The following is a 24,037-nucleotide window of genomic DNA, read 5'->3' as shown; positions in this document are numbered from 1 at the left end:
GGCAGCGGGCACAGCCCTCTGCATGGCACCACCACTGGCCCCTGGAACCAAGGCCAGGGCTCAGGGACGCTTGGCTCTGTGAGCGAAACACAGGAAAGCAAGGAAGAACGTTAAGTCAAACAAAGGGTCTGCAGCAGCTGCAGCAGAGAAACACGCGAGCGACGACAGGCGATCATCATCCAGGGGCGCTCGCCACCGCGCCCTGCTCCCTTGGCCCGCGCGCCTAGCCCGCCGCCCCGGCGCGTCTGTCCTTATATGGTCAAATGACTCGGCGGGGGTTCTCGAGGGCGGGAGCGGCGCGGGCTGCACTCCGCCTGCTGAGCCGCCGCCACCACCACCGCGCCACAGTCCGCTGGGTGCCCTAGACCCCGGCCCTGCTGCGGGCGAGTACTCCTTCTCCAGCCCAGGCCACAGTCTGGCCTGGTACACAAGAATAGTCACCAGACAGCTGCCCTAGCACGCGTGGAGAGACACCGGTAGCCAGCGTAGCCCGACCGCGGGGCGGAGACCCGGGAGACCAGAGCAGGGCTGTGCAGACCGCACCGGGATAGGGACCCCGAAACGGAGAGAGGACAGAACCTGACGGTAGGAGAGCTCTGTTTTGCAGAGGACACCTGGGATGGGGACCTAAAACAGAGAGGACAGATCCGGGGAGAAGAGAGGCTAGCTGGGCAGGGGACACCCAGATGAGGGCTCGAAATGAAGGGGAGGGTTCTAGGAGGGGAGGAGGCGAGTCATGGAGACGGTGCACCGGAAACATGGGAGAAGAAGGGGAGTCTTGAAGGGGAGACAACAGAAACGGGGAGCTGATCTACGGGAAGACACCTCCAGGAAGAGCGGATGCGGGCCAGACAGGACCAGATCCATGAGTGCTAGGGATCCGAGCATAGGAGAGCTTAACTTGGGAATGGTGGGGAAGAGACCATTGGTGTCCAGTGGACGGGATGCAGCCCTAGAGGGGTGGGTCGCCGCCAGGTGGTGGGAGACGGTGAACCGCCTACCGGCGACCCTCTGGGGATGAAGTGGAACTGGTCTGTGAAGTCTGTGTAAGGGAGGTGACAGGCTGGCCAACACGTGGATGTCCAGGCGTTTCCCTTGGGAAGAAGTGGGAGTTTGCCTGTGACCACACATCTTGACTCATCCACAAAATTAAAACCTGAGACATAGGGTTAAAAAGGAAGTAATACTTTTAAATGAAAAGAATTCTAACCGATAGATTGCAGTTTCGTGATGTCTTGTGGAAAGAAACTCTTCAATGCCCTTTCTGGTTTTATTTTATTTTATTTTTTATTTTTTTTGGTTTTTCGAGACAGGGTTTCTCTGTGGTTTTGGAGCCTGTCCTGGAACTGGCTCTGTAGACCAGGCTGGTCTCGAACTCACAGAGATCCACCTGACTCTGCCTCCCAAGTGCTGGGATTAAAGGCGTGCGCCACCACCGCCCGGCCCCCTTTCTGGTTTTAAAAGAAGAATTAGCCGTATTTGCTCAATAGTTTTCGGGTGTGTCTCTGGAACTCAATGAAGTAGGCATTTTATGGAATATACACCCTCTTCGGCAGAACCTACTTGTGACATGCACTTTCTTACACGCATTTTGGAAGTAATGAGCTACAATTTGGGCTTATGGTAAAGAGAGTGTCTTAAAAACACCACTCTGAATGTGTCTCATGTGCTGCTACCCTGCTTATATGGATATTTTGCAGTAATGTAGTAGAGAAAGGTTGCTTGGGGTGTGTGTGTGTGTGTGTGTGTGTGTGTGTGTGTGTGTGTATTGTTCTTGTTGGTTGAGATAAAGCCTCCCTCTGTAGCCAGGAAAGCCTGGAATTTACCATGCCATCCCAGGTGACCTCAAACTGGTGCCCTATCCTCCTGCCTCAGCCTGCAAAGTGTTGCAGTTGCAAGAGTGACCTAGACATCCTGCATCTACGGTGATCTAGGACCTTCCCCTCAATCACCCCCCACAAAGAAAAATTTGCCCGAAATCTTAGAGTCTATGAATTCTTAACCCAATAACTAAAGGTCAATAGAACCAAACTTTGAAACGCTTATTTTTCTCACTCTTTTTTTCAGATTCAGCTCTCTCCTAATTTTTAACAGAATAGTGTATAAGCATTGACGGCCCCTGTTCTGGCATTTTTTGTTCTGCCTCTTTGCTGTCCAGCCTCACAGATACAACATGGATGGGTGTAGAAGGTTTGACTGGCAGATAGATGCACCTGGAACAGAACCAAGACACCAGAGTTAGCCCACATGGCCTTGCCTAAGCCACAAAATCTATTGGTTCCTCAGTTTCCTCCCATAGAATTCGATAACAAGGCAGCTTTCCTGGCAAGGTCGATCTATCTATCTATCTATCTATCTATCTATCTATCTATCTATCTATCTATCTATCTTCTATCTATCTATCTTACCTGTCTCTTACTATATATACATATATATACATACACACACATATACATACATAAACATATACACATATATACTTGTGTATATGTTCATTATATTATGTACATTTTATGCAAAGGATATGTAGATTTTATAGCCTCTTGTTTACAGAGAAAGAAACTGAAACAGAATGATTAAAGTAACCTTGCTGTCCAAAGTTTCCCAGCCTGTAGATGTGGCCCCGAGAGCTACCTCTAGAGAGCTTGACAGCTGAGTTCTGACCTCTACTCTGTATTGGGCCACACTGTATCATTTTCTTGAGGCTCTGTGCTGTATGTTTTGACCTAAGATTGTTAAATGCTTTCAATACTGATCAGTATTTTAACTGTAGAGAGAAATGCCCAATAGGACATAATAATAATAATAAAAAAAGAGTTCAGGAGGCCAATAGGTCTGGCTTCTACTCCTGTTCTGCATGGAGGGCTTGGTACCTAGAGTCTGACACACCATGTCTGAGTCACTGTTCTATGGCTAAGAAGAGACACCATGGCCAAGGCAACTCTTATAAAAGAAAGCATTTACCTGAGGACTGGCTTACAGTTTCAGAGGCGTAGTTCACGCTCATCAAAGCCAGGGAGCAAGGCAACACACAGGCAGACTGATGCTGGAGAAGCAGCTGAGAGTTCTCCATCATGAGCTGCAGGTAGCAGGGAGAAAGAGAGTCTAGGCCTGGCGTGGGCTTTTGAAACCTCCAAACCTACCCTTAGTGATATACTTCCTCCAACAAGACAAAACCTTCTAATCCTTCTAATTCTTTCAGAGAATTCCACTCCCTGATGACCAAGCACTCAGACATACGAGTCTACAATGATCATTTTCATTTAGATCAGCACATAGTGGCTTCCCCATTTGTGATCAGCTGTAATGTGAATATGACTTTTCCCTAAGATTCATGTTGAAATCTTGATTACCCTTGGGTAAATGTTGGGAGGCAGGGAGTGGAGTCTAAGGGTTAGAAAGATGGTTCAGCAGTTAAGAGTACTTAGAGAGCCGGGCAGTGGTGACGCACACCTTTAACCCAGCACTCGGGAGGCAGAGGCAGGCGGATCTCTGTGAGTTCAAGGCCAGCCTGGTCTACAAGAGCTAGTTCCAGGACAGGAACCAAAAAGCTACGGAGAAACCCTGTCTCGAAAAACAAAAAAAAAAAAAAAAAAAAAAAAAAAAAAAAAGAGTACTTAGAGAGGATCCGAGTTTGACACGCAACTCATAACTCCTTGGAACTTGGATCCTACACCTTTTCCTGGCTACCCTGGGTACCTACACACATGCATACAGACACATACACGCTATGTAAAAATTAAAAACAAAAGAATATAAGAGAGGGGTCCTAATGAGCAGAAGGCCCACCCTCGGGAGGGACAGTGGTACCCATCTCTTTCTGTCTCTGCTCATCTGTCTGTGAGCTCACTCTCTCTACATCCTCTGTGAGGCTTCTGAGTTTCCAGAACCATGAGTTAAAGAGCATCTGAACACAAAGCTGCAGCATTTAGGATGCTGGGAAGTGTCTTTGGAACCAGCAAATACAGCTTGTCGTACAACCAAGACTGTCAGTCAAAGAGCACATAGACCCGGGCTTGCTGCAACCTTTGGAGCCAGTTAAGTTAGGCAATCGGTGAATGAGTGGAAGGAAGTATGCCAGCCTCTCTTGATGGAGCCCTGATATGGAACACCGAGGCAGAACCACAAGAGAGAAGGGCTACCATGCAGAGGAAGAGGGCAGTTGTTCTGGAGTGGGGCAGACTAAAGGAAAAGGCAGCAGAGGTCTGCATAAGGAGCTGGGGCTGGGACACAGAGGTCAGGCAGATGAAGACCAAGCTGCTAGGGATTTGTACCTCGGAGAGAGAACGATTGGCTTTCACTCTGTAGGTGCAGAGCTGACAGCATCAGTCTCTTGTTCTCACCCTCGAATACACTGGTAGAGCCATCGGGTGGGATCTCCCGCCATCTGGAAGGCTTGTGAAGTTGAAGCAGCTTGCGCTTCTGGGCTTCAACAGGCTGCCTTGTGGAGACCCAATGGGCATGTTTTGAGAATGGATTGTTGTGATGGGATCTTAAACAGTGACTTGGCCATAGAGTCAGGCCGGGGCTGCTTGGCAGCGTGCCTTTGTTCTCAGCTCCTCGGTGCCTAACACGGTCCAGGGACATCTTGGCTACTCAGTACATTCTTTTCACTGGATTGAAAATGTCAGAAGCATATTTCTTTTAAAAAGTATAGCTATTCTGTATTGGTGGGCTTCAGATCAGAAATTTGACGTTTATTGACTTTCATTACTGAATAATCCAAGGATCATTCAGAAGACAGCATCCCTTTTAAACACAAAATATATCTTAAAATTCTCTGAGACATGGCAAGATTTTGTTTTCATTTTCATTTTTCAAAAGTTCCTAGTGTATTTGTCACACAGTGACTCACCTTTCTGTCTGCCCTTAGGTGCAGTATCCAAGGAGGGGCTGGTTAAATGAATTAATAAACATACACTTTGTAATCTAAAGTGTTTGCCATCCAGATATACAGAGGTTGATATCAAGTGAATTCTAGGTAGCTTGTTCTATTTTCAGACACATTTAGACACACGGGTATCATTAGAATAGATACCCGTCCCTTTTACAAGAATCTCGACTTAAACTAAGTCAGCTGGATTAGACTAACCTAGACCAGAGAGCACAGTGTTGAACGAGCTGAGTTTGCCCGTCAGTGTCGCCATCCAGGGAAGACAAATCACACCAGAGCAGACGCCCTCTGACTGGGTGCTGGTGTAAGAGCTCCGTGCCTCTGGGCTGAGGTGGAATAACATTGATTACAAACACAGCATCCACCAGGGGGTTTTCTGATCTCTGCAGCCCGCGTCTGGATCTGTCCATTTTTCTCAAGGCCTGGGAGTGTCTCCTGGCTGGCTTTTTGCTTCTTGACCTACTCAGGTGGTAGCCTGAACTATGCAGCTGTGTATTGGCTGCATTCAGAGTCCAAACACCACAAGAAAGTCCTCCCTCCTGTGGAAGCAGCAAATTGTCTGGAAGGAGGGATAAAAATTGGTGCTGAAGAGAAAACATAAAGACCTGGAGATCTTAATGCTGTCAGATGCCAAACCACGGTGACTTTTGGGTAGATTATACACAGAAAACCTTTTTCTACCTTTGCACTCTTGACCTTTGCCCACATTTCTACAAGATACTTTTTTTTTTTAAAAAAAAAGTATTTATTTATTTATTTTATGCCCATGAGCATTTTAGCCAGAAATATGTTTGTGTACTGCATCCATGCCTGATGCCCAAGAAGGTCAGAAGAGGGCATCAGATCTCCTGGGGCTGGAATCACAGACAATTGTGAGATTCCATGTGGGTGCTGGGAATCAAACCCAGGTCCTCTGCAAGAGCAGCAAGACCTCTTATCCACTGAGTAAATTCTCTAACTAAGACAGTTTGTTCATTTGCCCAGCTATTCAATTTTCTCATTTGTTCTACACTTATTTACAAAGGCCCTGCGTGTGCTCCCTGCTGGAAAGGTCTCCATGATGTGCAATGCTCCCTGCCCAATACTGCATTCTTACAAAGACCTCACAGCTAACTGGCCAACTTCGTATTTTTTATTAGCGAACTGTGCTGAATTGCTTCTTAGCATTGAGATTTCCTTCCTAAATCTGTGGTAACAATTAAAGGTCAGCATGATAAGAGCCAGATCTAGTAGCCCCAGCCTGCAATCCCAGCTCTCTAGAGTCGCAGGCATGAGGAATATATGTTTAAGGTTAGTCTGGATTGCCTAGCAAGACCCTGTACCTTCATGAGTGAACACATGAAAGAATGAAGGAAGGAATATCAACTGTGTCTCAAACTGGCTGATTGCAGTTGCTTCTACTGGTGTTGTGTGTGTGTGTGTGTGTGTGTGTGTGTGTGTGTGTGTGTGTGTGTGTATGTGTGTGTCTCCAGAAGGGTCACAGGTTTCACTCTAGATATGGCTGCATGAGGAAAACCACAAACAGTAAGGTTAATATACATGAAACATGGTTGGCATCCCTTGGGATTTGAATGGGCCGGTGGGGGAGGTAGTAAAAATAAACAGAGAAAAGAAGTATTGAGAAGTATTGCCTCTTGGGGACTCTCGCCAACTCTAGCCTTGTGTGGTGGCCTACCTTATTTCACAAGGATTGGCCTGAAACTCGAAGACCTGGGCCAGTAGGCCCAAAACAGGCTTTATAGCATCCTAGCCCCCGCCTTGGAAATCTTTCTCAATTAAGCAGAAAAGCAAGAGAGGATCTCTCTGGCTACTCCTCTGCCTCTTGCCCTTCCTCCTCTCCCTCACCACTCTCTCCCTCCTTTTTCTTTCTCCTGGATTTGCAGGGCTCTCTCTTTCCTCTTTGTAGCTCTGACACTCCCCTGTCTGAAAAAGTATAAACAGAACCGCAAAATGTAAGCCTGTTGGCTCGTGCAGGCTTTGTCACTTTTAGTAGTAGCTGGGCCCTAGGCTTTCTTGCCCCATTAACCTCTGAACCTTTATTCTGCAAGAGCCAGGAAGCTGGCTGAGGGCAGGCACAGAGGTCAAAACCCTGGTCCCCAGTGCAGACCTCCCCTCCACGAGCTGTACTGGATCCACGCTTCTTCCAGTACAGGTAGCTGAGTTTGGCCTCCTGTTTGCTCCCTAAAATCCAGCTTCTTCAAATACCTGGTTCCTCGCAGCTGGAGGGGAATGACATCAGAGGATGATTTCATCCTGGGAAGGTTGAGAACCCTGGCACCCTGTAATTTAGATTTGATTGAGTCAGCAGTTATACCTCACATTCAGGTGTCTCTCTGCATGCCCTTACTTAATCCTCCCAGCATTCCTATGCAACAGGTAATGGGCAGGAATTATATACATAGCCTGCCGGGAGAGAGAAGAGTTCAGAAATGGCAAATGGACTGTTCTCAGTTGAGTGAGAAACTCCCTGTCTTAACCACTAGTCTGCTGCTGTGAAGAGACACGGCAGTTCTTACACAAGAAAGCATTTAACTGAGGGCTTGGTCCATTACTATATCCTGACAGTGAGCATGGCGCCATGCTGGCAGATATGGTATTAGAGAAGTAGCTAAGAGTTCTACATCTTGATCCACAGAGAGAGAGAGTCTGGGCCTGGCATGAGCTTTTGAAACCTCAATGCCTACCTCCAGTGAACATTTTCTCCAAAAAGGCCACACCTCCTAGTCCTTCTAAGTTTTTCAGAGTCCTACTCCTTGGTGACTAAGCACTCAAGTATGTGAGCCTTTGGGGGCCATTCTTATTCAACCCACCATCTACAGGTATGTTTGGAAAGGCTGTTCTGAGCTGGACTGAAAAGGGCAGGGATACGGATCAGTGGTAGAGCCCTCACCCAACATATGCAAATCCCTGAGTTTGAGTCTTCCCACTAGGTGGAGGGTGGGTGGGGGAGCTCAACAAACAAAAACTTGACTCTGACAGCATGGCATCGTTCTTAGGAGGCATTGCTCGTATTTTGTCTCCCCCAGTTTTACATGGTAAAGTCGCTTTTGTGCAGTAAACATTCTCTACTCAGTGCTGTGCAGATCTGGGGAAACTGTAAAATCCCGTTGCCTCCAGGGAATACTGAAGTTGGCGAAGTAGGCATCTCCCCCTTCCCATCCCATCTGCTTCTGTTTCGTCTTCCTGGTGTGAGCATGTCCAGCAGTGTTTTTTAGACTGTGGTGTGGCCTTCTGTGCCTTTGCCTGCAGCATGACCTGACCACCCTTCTCAGCACAAGCATTTCCCCTCCAGCAAGCCAGCTCAGTACTCCTGGAGGTTATATCGCTAAAGTCTGTGGGTCTCCACTGAGCTCCCAGCCTGGTGTTCTGGAAGTTGACATGAGGGTTTTCTTCTATGCTGCTCATCCCTCTCTTATCTTTGTAGCCCCAATCCTTTGTCTGACATCCAGTAAATAATTCCAGCTTATTCATTTTTGAGTGAATGAATGAACAACCAGGCATTTTGTAGGTTTTAAAAATGAAAAATTATAACAATTTCTAATATAACGCTATGGATGTACATCCTCATGAAGCATGACTTAAGATGGCTAATTAGCAAAGCAGATAGTGGTCTGCCTTTTAAAAGGTGGCTTAATCTGACCATGTAACTTTAAATATGAAGATTTTCACAAAGAATATTCTGGAGCTACAGAAGTAACTCAATGATAAGCACATGCTTCTATGTCAAGCCCATATCGATGCCTGGCCTCAAACATAAAAATAAAAGGGATGAATGGGCTTAAAGCCCCTTGTGACAGTGAGACAAGGCCCTCCATGCTCTTGGATTACTTTGGGAACTGTTGTTTCTGACGCAAGGAGACCTAGCAAGACATTGCATGTTTTATCTCAGAAATGGGACCTAGATTTAAATTTACACCACACACACACACACACACACACACACACACACACACACACACACACACACATTGGGAGAATATTTAAGAGTATTAAAGGGGCCAGAGAAGAAAAGGACAAGGGAAAGTAATGATTGCCAAATATGAGCAAAGTATGATACACGTTATGGAAATGTCATAAATAAGCCCGTTATTGGATCAAAGACTTTAATGTAAGACCAGAAACTCTCTTAAAAAAATTCTTCAAGATATAGGTATAGGGAAAGACTTTCTGAATAAAACTGTAGCTACTCAGAAAATAAGGTCAACAGCTGATAAATGGAACCTCACGAAACTGAAAGCTTCTGCCCACCCAAGAAAAGAGCTAATCAAGCAAAGACAGCACACAGAACGGGATAAAAATCTTCATCATACTTTGGACCAAGGATTAATATGTAGAATGTACAGATCTTTTGAAAATCTAAACCACAAGAAATCAAACAATGCAATCAATAAGAAGAGTAGTAAAACAAATAGTCAGTCAGTTCTTGAAAGATAAAACACAGATAGCCAACAAGCCTGAAAAAGTGTTCGGCCTCAGTACAGAGAAACACAAGTCAAAACTACATTGGGGTTCCATTGGTCTCCAGTCACAATGGCAGTCACTAAGAAGCAATTAACAATGAATGCTGGGGAGGATGTAGATAGAAAGGAACCCTTATGCATTGCTGGTGCGAATGCAGACTAGTCCAGCTACTACTGAAGTCAGTATAGAGAGAGGGTCTTCAGAAAACAAAATTAATCTACCATGTGACCTAAGTATGCCACTCTTCTGTATTTACCCATAGGAATCCAGTTATATATATCACAGAGACACCTACACATCAATCATATATACCTGTATAAAATGTCATTTAACACAGCACCATGTACAGTGAATTTATACTCTGAAAAACTATATATATATGATAACCAATGAATGATGAGGGATGGAGAGACCCCGAATTCAATTTTCAACACCACCCTGAAATTTAGGAATTTATTTAGCACCTCCATACTTCTTACTAAATGACCCCCATAGGCTCACATGTTTGAGCATTGAATGTGTTTAAACACTTGGTCCCCGACTACTGGTGGTGCTGTGTGGGAAGGTCATAAAACCTCCAGGAGATAGATAGATGAAGCCTTGCTAGGAGTGAGTGGGTCACTGAAGGTGGAGCTTAAAGTTGTATAAGCTGTCCAGTCTCTTGCCCCCTGCCCTCTCTCCTCCCTCCGTCTCTCTCTCTGATTCTCTCTGTCTCTTTCTGTCTCTCTCTTTCTCTGTGTGTCTGTCTGTTTCTGCTTCCTGGCAGCAAATGCAATATGAACAGCCAACCTCCCACCCTAGCTCACATGCTTCCTCCTCCATGATGGGCTGTGTCCTTTTGAACACATAAGTCAAAATAAACCCTCTCACCTGGAAACTGTGTTTTGTCCCAGCAACAAAAAAATAGTAACTCCTGATTAATTAAACTCCTGATTAATTGACTCCCATTTTATAGAGTCAAGTTTGCACAGCATGGCAGTGAAGGGGGACACATAAGCACACTTCTAAAATAACAACGGCCTCAAATTCTAGGGTTTTCTTTCTTTTCCAACTGGGGAAAAGCCAACTTGTTGGTAATGATCAGAAATGAATACAAAGCTGTCTATGGCTGGTACATGCCTGTCTCAAGTACGAAACCCTCTGGAAAACATTTGCATTATCCAAAATAGGACCTGCAAAATAGCATGTTAAGAATCATAATTAATGAGCTAGTTATAGGTGGAAAATATATTTTATTTTGAAAAATGATCCACATTAATCATCAGAATATCTGTCATTAATGTGTATTTTTCTTTTGCTTAGCATTGGCTTATTCACAATAATAATTATTAAATCACTGAAGTAAATATGACATGTATGTAAGTAGAGTTTTTTAAAAAACTAAAAGAGAAATCTATTATTTTGTATGTTTATAAAAATTAATTTGCTGGGTGGTGGCAGCAGGACACACTTTTAATTCCAGCACTCGTGAGGCAGAGGCAGGCAGATCTCTGTGAGTTTGAGGCCAGCCTGATCTACAGAGTGAGTTCCAGGACAATTAGGGCTATTACACCGAGAAAGCTTATCTTGAAAAACGAAAATTAATTTTTCTGTTTTGAGACAGGGTTTCTCTGTAGCTTTGGTGCCCGTCCCGGAACTAGCTCTTGTAGACCAGGCTGGCCTCGAACTCCCAGAGATCCTCCTGCCTCTGCCTCCCGAGTGCTGGGATTAAAGGCGTGCACCACCGCCCGGCCAAAAATTAATTTTTAAGAGTGAACTTCACTGATGTATGTCTTGCTATCTTCTGAACTAATGATAGTAGTTCCTAACGTGCTCATTTTATGCCTTACACTATTTGGTTAAGGCAGAGGACCTCTTAGAAAATAGAAGGAACAAGGCAGGATGGATTCAACCATTATGAGAAAAGATTCCATGGAAATGGGGCCAAATGCATCATCCCTGTTAGACCTCCAGAGCAGAATACAGCTGCTCCATCATCCCTGCTGGAGACTTGGGTTCAACAATGGTGATATTTGGTATTAGATGGCTTTATACTTTAAGCAGTTGTAGAATCTCTGTTGATTGTCAGAGGTTACACCCTTAGTTTTGTTTAGTTTTGTTTTTTCTCTCTCCATACTTGACCTATAGAATCAGAAGAGGTGGAAAACACTTGCATCATAACCAGAATGAGAAGCACGTACCCCTCCCTGGTATCAGATACTGACATGGTATTTATGCAGATAGCTGCCTACCTTAGGAGATAACCTTCTTTTTCCAGAAGGCTGGTGCTTATCTAAATGTGGTGCCACCTTTCCGATTAAGATCAGTTGACTTTCTCAGTTAGGTAGCTCTTGGAAGAGCCTACGAGACTCCTTGTCCATCCTCATTTCTGAATTATAGTTTTTCCATCCCTAAAATGAGGTCGTTGTTTTAGATGATTTGGGGAGTGTTTTCCAGCTTTCAAAATCCCCTGATTCACAGTTAGTTCACTCCCCATTGTCCTTCTGATTGTGTGGACAGAAGAGACAGTGATCTCATTCTGCTGCTAAATGGCAACGTTTAATGGAAAAACATATATGTTGGAAGGCCGACTCCCCCCGGGGATGAAATAAGTGAACAGGCATTTGCAAGGTCATTGACTAAAGACTTACAGGAAAGCATGGGATCCTCTGCCAGCATAGCTGCTACAACCCAGATAGCCTAAGCAAAAATGCTATTCCTATGTCGTGTTTCAGTCATTACTCAAGGGCTCAAGGACCTCCTCTTGGGACGCTATCACGGGAATGTCCAGACAGTTGTCTTTAACTCCGGGAAGAGCGGTTTAGAAGGAAGGATCTTGCCACATGTATCCAGCTGTGTGTTTTGTACTCTCCGAAGCAAAGTATTCTATAAACACAGACATAAGCCAATAACAAATGCTTGTAGTCACTGCAACCTCGTGTACACAAGGTATCAAATTAATAGATGCAATCACATTTACTGTAATCATAAACCAGACAGCAATACTGTATTTGCATTGGAGAGCCAAATTCTGGAAGTTCACCCTTGAATGACTTGAAGTAACTGGAAATTGAGTTGGGTTTGCTTAGCGTTTGTGAAATACTGCTTAGTCACAAAACTAGCTGGCGTGCCTGTGAATGACTGATAAAACTTTTCACTTGTTAACACATTAGCTATTGCCAATTATGAAAAATCTCCTGGGAAAAAAAAAAGATCAAGTCTAAAATTTCAATGTGCCAGAGGCCTTGGTCCATGCCATTATTCTCAGAGTGGGCTTTCTGTATCCAGAATCGTCCTAACAGGATCTTTAGGTATGGTGGTTTAAGGTGGGGAGGTGAAAATCAGTCATTTCCTCCTCTCCATGCTACAGAACATCTCTTTCTCTCGACACTGTATACTCATCCTGGAAGAATGCAACGTGTCTGGCATGGAGACACATTCTTGTTCCCCCTTTGCAAGGCTTGAGGTGTCTCCTGGAAAGTCACCGAATGTGGTCATTGCATTCCCAATTGTGCGCTAATCCCTGTTCTTGGAGTCAAGCCTTCCTCTTTGTCCTGCTTTCTCTGTACCTGGACAGCTGAAGGAGGGAGAATGATTCTCTAAAGGAAGTTGGCAGTTTCTCATCTACATTGTATTTCCCAAAGCAGGCTCACGTCAAGGTCAATACTCTCCTGGCCTCTGACTACAGAGTTTCCTGTCAGATACCCTTGTCTTGTGCTGCCATGCTTTCTTCCTACTCATATTTATGAATCATAAAGCAGAGCGCATGGAAAATCTTTTTATAGAGATAGACATATTGTTTCTGCGCCTGCCTTTCTATTCTGAGGGCAGAGAGGTGAGGCAGGGTCACGCGCTGGAAGCTTCCACGTAGCAAGGGTGAAGTGGGGGCCCTGCTACCTTTTCTGAAATCCGACATTCAGAGCCAGTCAGAAACGACTGCCCGAATACATGGGGCACCTTCAAGCCCCAAACTCCCCCAGCTAAAAAGGGCTTTACTGAAAAGGTGAGCGTTGAAAGTCTGTCTGTCGCCTTGCCCTGGTAGGCAGGGGGCGTGGAATGTTCCTGAAGCTAAAGTCTGGGTTTTCTCCTTTGGTCGCAGGTTGCTGTAGAGCTGGGTGTCAACATGACGGACCGCTTTGACTGCCACCACTGCAACGAGTCGCTGTACGGCAAGAAGTACATCTTGAAGGAGGAGAACCCGCACTGTGTGGCCTGCTTCGAAGAACTCTACGCCAACACGTGTGAAGAGTGTGGCACGCCCATTGGCTGCGACTGCAAGGTAGCTGCCTGCTGGCTCTTGGAAACGCCCTCCCCACCTCTTAACCCACCCCGGCGCTACCGTCCCAAGAGCAAGCTACTTCTCGGCATCCTTGTCCTTATCTCCCGTGTTTGAGACAGCCGCCTTTGATGGCTTTGAATTCTCGTGAGGCCGGGCAGAGCTGCTCACTCCGTGATCTAGTTTCTGCCCGTCAGATGAGTGCCGTGCCAGGTTGTCTGGTTGGTGTTCTAAGTCCATGCTGCCTCTTCTGGTTTCTAGGGCTCTTATCTAACTCCACCCTTCCGGGCAGTGGTAAAGCCTCCTCCCGCCTTTGCTGTTTGCCTCTTGGTGACTAACAGGGAACAGGTGCTGCTTAGTAAATATTTGATGAGCGAATGTATATATGCATTATCTAGTCATCCCCTGGATCAGTGGGCCCAGAAAAGCAGCAAAGTCCTTGGAATCTGATGGGCTCTTTTCCCTTCCGGGAGAAGAATGGGGTTTGCGGAACGTGGGCTACACAAGAGAGGGTCTGTCTTCGCTCTCCACCAACGGGACAGCCTACCCAAGACAACAACTTCTAAAGAGCAGTTTAATCCGGCTCACAATTTGAGACCTTCCAATTCTTATGAGGTTGGCATAGTCACCTTTGGCCCGCACACCATGGCAGGAGCCTATGACAGAGAAAGCCTCTCTCCTTGTGGTAAGAAGCAGGAAAAGGTTAAGGTCCCAATATTCCCGTCAAGGGCACACCTCCAGTGACCCCTTCCCACAGGCTCCACTTTCTGAAGGTGCCACCACCTCTTAGCAGCACCAAGCTGAACACCAAGACTTTAACACCTGGGTCTTTGGGGGAAGTCTCAGACCCCAACTATAGTGAGGGTTCACGTAAGATTCTTGTTATCTTTCCTGGCAAAAGTACTCCTAGAACACACTTGAAAAGCAATTCAAGTGACTGCCACCCCCCACAGCCCCAGAACTGATTACCAAAAGGGGCAACTTTGGAGTCCCTAGGGAATTTCCAGCTTATGGACTCAAAGGAAATGCGTGGCATGGGGCAGTCTAATTTCTGCTATCAGCACTTTCTCTTTCATTGGGATTTTTACTACTCTCCTCTGTGAGTATAAAAACCAATACGTAACTTCTGACCAACTGACTCAGGCTCTGTCAGCAGCAGGAACATTCCAGCATGCCCAGTGCATGGCCCTTACTCATTCTTTTTTCATCTGTCTCCTAGGAAATAGCCACGTGGGTATGCCAATAATTTCTGTTGCTAGGTATCTGCGTATTGAGGAAGGATTTCTGTCTGGGCCACCAATGAAGGGTGTGGGCCTGAGTCACTCAAAACCAAGCTGCAGCCAGGTAGCTTCAGCTTCAGAGTGTTAGAGGGCAACTTAGCAGTTGCGTCATGCCAGTGTTAAAAACCCTCAGAGGATTGATGACCACGAGCAAACGGCTAACCTGACCCATCCCAAATGGTATTTCTTCCTTTCTCCAGCTTTTGCTGGTGTGTGTCATGTTCCAGGAGGTAAGCATTCTTACGCCCCGAGTCAGCTTTCTATCATGGTAGCACAGATCACTTGCTCCTAAAGAGAGTCATTTAGGCTTCCAGCTTTAAGAAGGCTCCCTCCATGATTGGATGGACACACCACTTTTATTGAGGCCCGTGCCAAGGCAGCCCATCATGGTAGGTGCACACGGAAAAACAAAGCTGCTTACTCTGTAAACTGAGAAACAAAGCAGGAAGGAGGCAGGAGCCAGGGTCTCACAACCCCCCTTTAAAGCACACCCTCAATCATCTAAGGCCCTCTCTACCTTCTAAAGGTTCCACTGCCTCCCATGAATTCCCAGTGGGGAACTAAACCTTTAACACATAGGACTTGGGAGGAAACCTAAGACCCAAACGCTACCAATCTCTCCACCTATTCAACAGGCCAAGCATTAGCGCTCAGCTGCCAGGCAGTCTCATGCCTTTCTGTTGAACTTCAACCAGTTACTCGGCCCCTCTGTGCTCTTGTCCACGTCTGTAAGACGGCAGATGAGGTGTCTGCCGAATAGGGTCACTGTGATAAGCGTCCTCATGCAAAGTCCTCACAATGAGTAGCAGCTGTGATTATTGTAAGCCCCCTGCTTCTGCTCTCGCTCCAAATCCTCTTCCATTCTTCCTCAAACACATTCCTCCCAGAAGCCTTGCCCTCCCTACCTGTTTTCACGATGGCCGCACCAGTAAAAATGTCAGTGTGGAAGACTAACTCCTAGGCAGAGACAAAAAGAAGGATTTTATAAAAAAAAAAACAAAAACAAAAAAAAAACAAAAAAACAAAAAAAAAACCCTCTCTGGATAGGAAAGAGTTAAGCTGGTGAGAGGTCTACATAGTGTTCCGATGATGAATGCTAGCTTAAAGGAAATAATGCGCATATCTGGGGCTAGCCATCCCTGACCAATGGCTGAAGTAAAAACAAGACAAACGTCACTTATCATTTCTCCAGAATGATTTAATGGAAAGACCCCAAAAGGCGGTCTTCTTTCCAAAGACATTTTATGCACAAATAAACAAGAGTCTCTCCGAGGGGCCAAAGTCAACAAGACTGCTGAAGGGGTCAGAAGCTAGCACGCTGAACTTTTCAACCCACAACCAGCAACTGGAGATCAGCGGGTGTGGGTCCTGCCCTGTGATTTTCCTCTTTGGGGAACAAAGAGATGTGGGGTTGGAGGGAGACTTTTGAACTGGAGGATTTTCCCTGGTTGCTGTGGTTTTTCTTGATCATCGGACATAGTTGTGTAGTTGATTTTGTGGAGGAAACAGTGATCAAAAAAAAAAAAAAAGGTTTCTGTTACTTCAGGAAGTAAACTAAAACATTGCAGCAGGAGCTAATGGCCGCTCAGTCTTCAGTCTTCTTAAAGTAGTCCAGGCATCTCAGATTGCGTTCAGCTCAATGGAAGACAGGCTGATGAGTAAAAGCTTAAGATAAACTCATGCCTGTGGGAACTGGGCTGATTTTGAGGCACCGAGATAGATGCGTTTTGAGAACTTGTCCCGGTAACTAGAATGCATCTGTTTGTTCGATTGTCCTGGCAGTCACCTAGCTCCCTTCCTGTCTCCATTCGGCCACTCTTTGGAAATTCTGTAATAATCGAGGCGGGATCATTGATTCTGACAGCCAGTGAAATAGTTGAGAAGCCACAATACAAATGTAAAATTTTATTGTCCTGCAATATTACATCTTTCTCTTGGATACCCAGAGACAATAGCAAAGAAAACCATGTGTTGATTATAGGATTATTATTATTATTTTTTTTAGCCACCTGAGTTCTGAACCGCAGAAAGTGAAGAAAAACAGACTTCTCATAGAGCACTATGCATCTAAAAAATTAATGACTGTAACAAAGGGCTCAGACTGAACAGACTGAATATTCTATGCCTTTGCAAAGTCCTGACACTGGGCAGGCTGTCATACTCCAGTGTGCCTTGAGGAGGCGCTGTGATGAGAGCAGTAATAGTAAGGAAAAGATGCCAGTAGAGGATGCTAGCAGCCAAAACTAATCTTAAAACTTAGCACCCGTTGGGTAGTTACTTGGCTCTGGCACTTGGAAATGACTCCGTTGTGTTATCTAAACCCCTCTAGGGCCCTCCCACTGATAAGGACTTTTTCACCCCATCACGTGTAGAAGCCACTGAGGCTTATAAGAGTTGAAGCTCTTACTGAGGGGTTAGGAAGTAGTAGCGATAGACACAGACAGACACGGAAGGTCCCTAACCGACAAGCTGTGCTCCCTGCCCACCTGCACGTAGCCTTGGCCATGAACTTCAGATCAGATATGGACTCTCAGTGGTCAGTCTTGTGAGTAAGAGATCTTTGCCTGACCTCTGCCACCTGTCCCCCTTATGGAAAAGGTCCTTGTCTTCCTCCTGTTCAAAAGCAATGAGGACGCTACAGAAATGGTGCCGGGTGTGGGCTTTCTGGTGCTACTGTGGCACACTCACTGTGTCCCCTGTTCCTGTCCACCATAGTATGCCAATCCCTGGAATAGTGAGCGTCCAGCAGTGTTCATCCCACAAGCCTGTGGAGACTTAAGGGGAAATCTCGGGTCCACTCCCCAGGGCAGGCTTGGGATATTTACGGGTTAAATACGGAATAGGCAGAACAGACTGTTTTATCAAACTTCCTCACCTGTGGGCATCAAGGCCAAAGATCAGGTGTTATCTCGATTCAACTAAAATATATATATATCGAATAAATGACGACAGCAGACGTGGCCTGGAGGGTTGATTCAGGAGCTCCAAGCACATCCACCGGCTAATCACTGGCTTTACTAGTCAGTTAAGAGGGAAACATCAAAGTTCTAATAGGATCAGTACCAATTCTCTCTATCAGGATGCACTTTCCTACTTAATGTTGAAAAGTTTTTAAACAGAAAATCTAGGAGGTCTTTTTTGGGGGATTGAATGGGAGCTCTGAGGTAGACTCTGGTCCTCCCAAACCCAGGGAAGACCTAGATGCCTGTCTTGTGTTTGAGAAAGTTCTTGAGCACCAGTGGAGTAGGGGGCTGTTAGGAAGGGGCCAGTCTTCTGCTGGCATGATGCAGGTCTTTCCTACAGCCCGTCTGGACCCCTCTCTGCTAAGAGTGCTGCGCCGTTCTTCCTTTTATGGCCTCTTTCAAACTGGATGCTTACTCTTTGGAATGATTTTCGAGTTTTTTTTTTCTTTCAAAAATATGAGATTTTTTGTTGGGTGTGGTGGTTCATGCCTTTAATCCCAATCCTCCAGAGGCAAAGGCAGGTGGATTTCTGTGAGATCAAAGCCATTCCAAGTGACATAACAAGTTCTAGGCCAGCCAAGGCTACCCTCTCTGCAAAATAATAATAACAACAGTTTTAAATAGTGTATCAAGTCAGTACTCTCCAAATTAGGATGTTTAAGTTCATATTATTATTATTACTGGTGTTATTGTTATTATGACTTTGTGTTTATGTGTGTGACCGTAGGTATATGCGGGTCATTGTGTGTTTGTGTAGAAGTTAGATGACAACTCTTTAGGAAGTCAGTTTTCTTCTGACTGATGGGGCCCAGGGATTAGGCTTCTACACAAGCTTTTATGTCGGATGAACCATCTCTTGGCCAGATTCCTCAGGTCTCAATGAGCAAGCCACGCCATGCATAGTCTGTCCATAGACTTTGTAATGAGCACAGACATCATGGGTACAGTGATCCCACTTGTCTGCCAAAGTACATTCCAAGATTCCTGGACCCCTGACGTTATGATTTCTCCAAACACCAGGACACCCTACAGTCAGCATGACAAGAAGTCACTGCTGGGAGCTGCATATACAATGTGACAAAAGAAAATTCGTGCCCCGTCTGGGACAAAGTGAAATGTCTTGAGACGGTGTCATGCTTCTCAAAATGTGTTGCAACTTAAAACTTAAGACTCCTCTATTTTTGGATTTTCCCATTAATAATTTTAAATTGTGGTTGGCTTAGGTATCTGAGAACATGGAAAGTAAAAGTGTAATAAAGGGTGAATATTGGATTTATTTGGGCAAATTTTAAAAGAAATTCAATAAATCAGGGCCTTCAGAGTGAGGAATAAAGCTGGCTTACTGGGTTCTGTCAAAAAAGACCTTGCAGCTCAAGAAGGCCCAGCAGCGTCCTTCAGCCGCCAGCGTCCTTCAGTGGCGTGCGTCGCTCAAGACGGGACCCAGGAGCCACTCTCCCTGGGTTGATGCCTGGTTCCATCTTCAGCAAGCTCTGTGACAGGAACCAGCTCTGCCACCTATGAGCCTTCATTTCCGTGTCTGTCCAATGAGGTCGCTTATCTCACAGAGCTGTCAGGGAAATTAACAATGTGAGGAAATTCTCCTTCTTGGGGAGCCGTGTGACAGCCATCCTTTCTCCTGCCTTCCATGCCTGCTGACTTCATTTCTAAGGATCTGAAAGAATGTAGTAGAAACAGGATCACCTAATAGTCTCAAAGCAGAGCTTCTTTCCAGCAGGCTGGGCATAGTTGGTGAGCAAATCCCCTTACTCTCTGAAATCAGCTTGAGAAGCAGTTAGTTTGGGGAAACGGCAGCCAAACATTTCCCAGGTTAGGTGGAAGAGTAGGCGAAGGAGCTGTGGAAAGGCAGCCGGCTGCAGTAGGGCCTGCTGTTTAGAGCTACCGCCAGCTACGTAAAGGCCCAGCGGAACTCTAGAGTTCAGCCGAAGTCCCAACAAGGGCATATTTGGAGGCAGGCAACAAGCGTGTTCTCAATTGGGAATGGCCTCAAAGGGAAAACTATAGTCTGAAAAGAAGTCTTTGTGCTGTTCTTCCGTGTATAGCAACATTTTCCTGCAGTTCATGACCTTCCTGTGGGCTCAAGATTAGCCTTAATGGTTTTTCTTTTTGTTTTTCTGGGAAATAGAAAAGGTCTTTCCCCTTTTTCCAATTTCTCTAGAAAACTTAGTCTCTTTCTCTGCCTCCCAATGCTCTCTCTCTCTTTCCCTCCCTCCCTCTCTCCCTCTTTCCAGTGTTAAGATGAGCATAGGGCTTCATGCATGCTCACCAAGTTCAAGCTGCCCCTCTCCTCAACATTTAAGTGTCATTGTCAATGCTCACGAAGCAGTGTGGTCCTCAGTATCTGGAAGAGACTGGGTGGTTAGTAATAAGACATGGAGATCAAGTCTCTTCTACAGAACAGTATAGCATTTCCATGTAACTACACATAGCCTTCAACATCCTATAAACTGTCTACAGGCTATTTGTGATATCCACTGCAGTATAGATACTATGTAAAGAATTGTTGTATTATTTAGGGACTATAGCCCACCCCCACCCCTAAAGTGTGTGTGTTCAATCCAGATGATGTTTTAGTTTTGAATCTTTTCCATCTGTGGTTAATTGAACCTCAGGATTGAGAATCTGTAGATATCTGAGTCATTTGTGCAGAACAATATAGGAAAAACTGAACTAGCCAATACTGCCATAATGCTAATCATGAAAACCAAGGTTCTGTTTGGAGCCGTGAACCTAAAGAATGGAAAGATCACTTGGCACCCGGTCTTCGTGATGAATATGTGGCGTGTAGTGTCAAGCGTTGGCCAGCTCTGACCTATCATCTCAGTTTTTGGAGTGGCATTTTTGAACTGCCTCTGAGCCCCAGGGAATCCTGGGACTAAGACCTTGTCTCCCACTAAGACTCAAGACACTGAAATCAGATGGGCCCGGAAACCGCTCTGCTCTGAAGCAAGTGCAATGCACAGTCTCAGTTACATCTTCTCATCGTAAGCTCTTTGCCCACTTCCTGGTTAGTGCAGTACGCAGAGAGATCAGGAGGAAGATGTGACAGCCTTATCAAGGGATCTCAGAGCACAGCCTGAGAAGCCCAGGAAGAGCCCAGTGGCCTAATAAGTGATGTACAGTATGGCTTTGCATACGTGTGAGTCTGAACGACATGCATGAGGTTCTGTGTTAGCCACAGCTTTCTCGGGGCAGGTGAGATGCGGGCTGAGCCTGCATCTGAGCAGCATTTTCCAGAGAGGAGAGACATAGATGGAGGCTTAAAAGGGTGGGGCTGGAGCAAGCCAAGGCTGGGTGAGCAGGTTGGGATCAATTTGGAAAGGGCTAACGCCGACGTGCCACCTAAAAATCAATCAATCAATCAATCAATCAAACAAAAACGGGAGCAGAGTTTGGCTTGTTGAATCAGTGAAGGTAGAAATCTAGGATGCTGGGGGGAAGCATCTAGTTTTTTGCATCCTTGTCTCGAATCTGTTCATGCATAAGCATAAAGCTTTGCCTCATATGGTTATTGTATGGCTTGGAATAGGCAAGATGAATTTAGAAACATATTTTTAGACTATAAGGGCCGAGGAAATTTTAAAAGCACTATACGGAATTAGAATGCTGGAATTCTTCCTGTGGGAGCTCTTAAGATGTTAAAATTTTTTAACGGGGTGTGGTGTCTCATGCCTGGAACCCTCACACTTGGGAGGCTAAGAAAAGAGAATACTTAGTTTGTGTCTTTGTCTCCACAGTAAGCTCAAAAACAAAGAAACAAACCAAGAAGGCACAAGAGAGAAAGGATGTCTGATTTGCATTGCCACCTTCCTGTGGAAGTGTAGTACCAGTGAGTGACGTTCAGGCCACCGCTTCCATGACTGATTCTGAGCTAGCATTCACTGAGCAGGCCCGATGTGGCAGAAACCGCTGCACGCGCTTTAGATGTATTAAGGCAACCGCCTGTTACAACTAATAGCAGGAGCTGCCCTTCCAGTTTTCTGGTGAGAAGTCTGAGGTTGAAAGGCTGGAAGGTCATCACCATCTCCACGTAGAATAGGGGAAGGGCCCGTTCTGAGCCTCCTACCCACCCATCCAGGACCTGCCAACAATGGTGATGCGACCCTGTTTAGTGACGTTCTGGTCCACTGCTGAATTTAGGAATATAATCAGAGGTTGATATTTACCTTCAGAGAAAACATGTCTGTTAGAAAGGGTTAAGAATGATTAATATGCACTATAGTATTCATGGCGAATGTGTGTGTTCATGCATATGCACTCAAGTGTGTGTGCCAGACAGGCAAGTGAGTTAGGAAAGCCTTGGGAAATGCTGTCCCAAGATCCCTGGTCGTGGGAAGGCAGCTGGGAGTGAGTGCTCCGCCTGACTCTTGCTAGGCATCCTGTGATCTCTGCATGCCTGGCTGGGCTCCCTGAGTGGGATGGGATGGTTTTTTGTTTTGTTTTGCTTTTCGGCTCTACTCTTTAGCAGTCTGAAAGGCAGGGCAGCATAGGTGGGGGCAAAGGGTGAACTGTCACAGCCAAGAACAGGCCCTTTCCTTCCGGTCTGTGGATGAGAAGTCAGAGTGTCCCATCAGGAGTAGTCAAGTCAGTAGGAGCTTTGGCCTTGGGCAGGTCTGAAGCCCTACGCTGATGCTTCCGTCTAAAGGACGTGACAGTGCTCTTATTTATTCTTGTAAGTGTCTTGTGACTATCAGCAAGGCAGTTTTTACCTGTGGCGTTTTCATGGCAGAAGTGTTCCCTGTGGAAAGAACCAAGAGTTTCTACGGAACCTTAGAGCGTTCAGTCAGCTTTTCTGCAAATGTCTCATTACATCAACGCAAAGGACTCTGTCCTTCTAGGGACTCATTAACCAGGGTAAGGACTGGGGACATGTGGCAGCTTCACTTTTGTTCTGTAGTTCTTAAGGTTTCCTCTCCCTCTGTTTCTGTCATTTCTGAAGGTTGCCCCGAAATACAACTTTCCTGGCTCCTTGAGGTGGTTTGAACGAGACGCCCCATGTAAATCTCAGGCATTTGAACACTTGGTTCCCAGCGGACGGCTGCTTGGGAAGGATTAGGAGGTGTGGCCTTGGTAGAAGAGCCGTGTCACTGAGGGCCAGTTTAAGGTTTCAAAGGCCTTTGTTTGTCATCTCAATGCCCTGCGCCCATGCCTCCTACTTGCGGTTTTGAGACGTGAGACCTCGGCTCTTCTTGCCACCAGGATTTTGCTCCACTCTCCTGGATTCTAATCCATCAAAACTTGAAGCCCAATGAAATACTTTCTTTTCTAAGTTACCTTGGGCATGGTGTTTTGCCCCTGTGAAAAGCAACGAACAAAACTCTTGCTTTTCTTCTCGCCAATAAAAAGTTTCAAGCAGGTGTGTGTGGTGCCCGCTCCCTGAGCAGAGTCACCCACCAGGTAACCACAGCCCAGTTTACCAAGGCGGCTCTGACTTTGCTCCCTCACTTCCGTCCAGTGGCGGCCACGGAGAGCCCTCCTTGGTAGGGTGACTTATCCCAGAGGAAGGCCAGCTAACGTCTGCCAAAGCGACCTTCCACTGACCCATGCCACAGCTTTGAATCAGGATTTGAGCCCAGAGCCTGATTTGGGTACATGCCAGCTGTGTGACTGTGAGCAAGCCGAGGAATGTCTCTGAGCTTCAGCACTAATTACCTTCTAGGCCTCTGTAGGATTGTGAGCTTACCACACAGTCCCAATTATCATCAATAGTGCAAATTTCTGCGGTTTATTTTTCATGTTTGTTTTATTTTCTCTGCTATTTGGACCCCTGATGTGTTTTATTTTGAAGATAGGGTATATATGCATAGAGAGGAAACAGGTTATATCCAATCCCAAATGATATAATATAGCATGTGATAACATGTACATTGTGTTAACTTAGCAGTTTGTAATGAGTTAACACACAGACCCGTGGGATCAAATTAAAGCAGTTTATACTTTATTTCACTTTAAAACTAAGGACATGTGTTCTCCCCCTACCAAAAAAAATTCTAAAAATATTTAAGTATTAAACCTGGAAAAGAGAGGCTGGGCTTCTGCTCTCCTATGCCCTACTCTCATCATTCACAGGCTTGTGAGAGACCAGCATGGTGGTAAGCTGTGTCCCTGGTCCCCTTCCTCAAAGGACCAACCCACTGACACTTGGGATCTGAGAGAGAGAGAGAGA

The 24,037-nt window shown here is 45.8% G+C and overlaps 1 protein-coding gene across 2 annotated transcripts in view; it reads left to right on the top strand.

Annotated features, from left to right (window-relative positions):
- Fhl2 (four and a half LIM domains 2) overlaps positions 1-24,037 on the top strand; it is a 69,128-nt gene that overhangs the window by 31,436 nt on the left and 13,655 nt on the right. The window contains exons 1-2 of one of the 2 annotated variants that reach the window (XM_013351023.2): positions 239-585; positions 13,434-13,613. In XM_013351023.2, the coding sequence (XP_013206477.1) occupies positions 13,458-13,613 (156 nt within the window). In that variant the 5' untranslated portion in view covers positions 239-585; positions 13,434-13,457. Of the gene's footprint in view, positions 1-238; positions 586-13,433; positions 13,614-24,037 lie in introns of those variants that run through there. The other variant, XM_005360002.2, reaches the window with a different exon arrangement.

Source organism: Microtus ochrogaster, linkage group LG2 (genome assembly GCF_000317375.1).
Source record: "Microtus ochrogaster isolate Prairie Vole_2 linkage group LG2, MicOch1.0, whole genome shotgun sequence".
In the NCBI taxonomy this organism is placed as follows: domain Eukaryota; kingdom Metazoa; phylum Chordata; class Mammalia; order Rodentia; family Cricetidae; genus Microtus; species Microtus ochrogaster.
The sequence above is the reverse complement of the archived record's forward strand: the minus strand, read 5'-3'. Positions and strand labels throughout refer to the sequence as shown.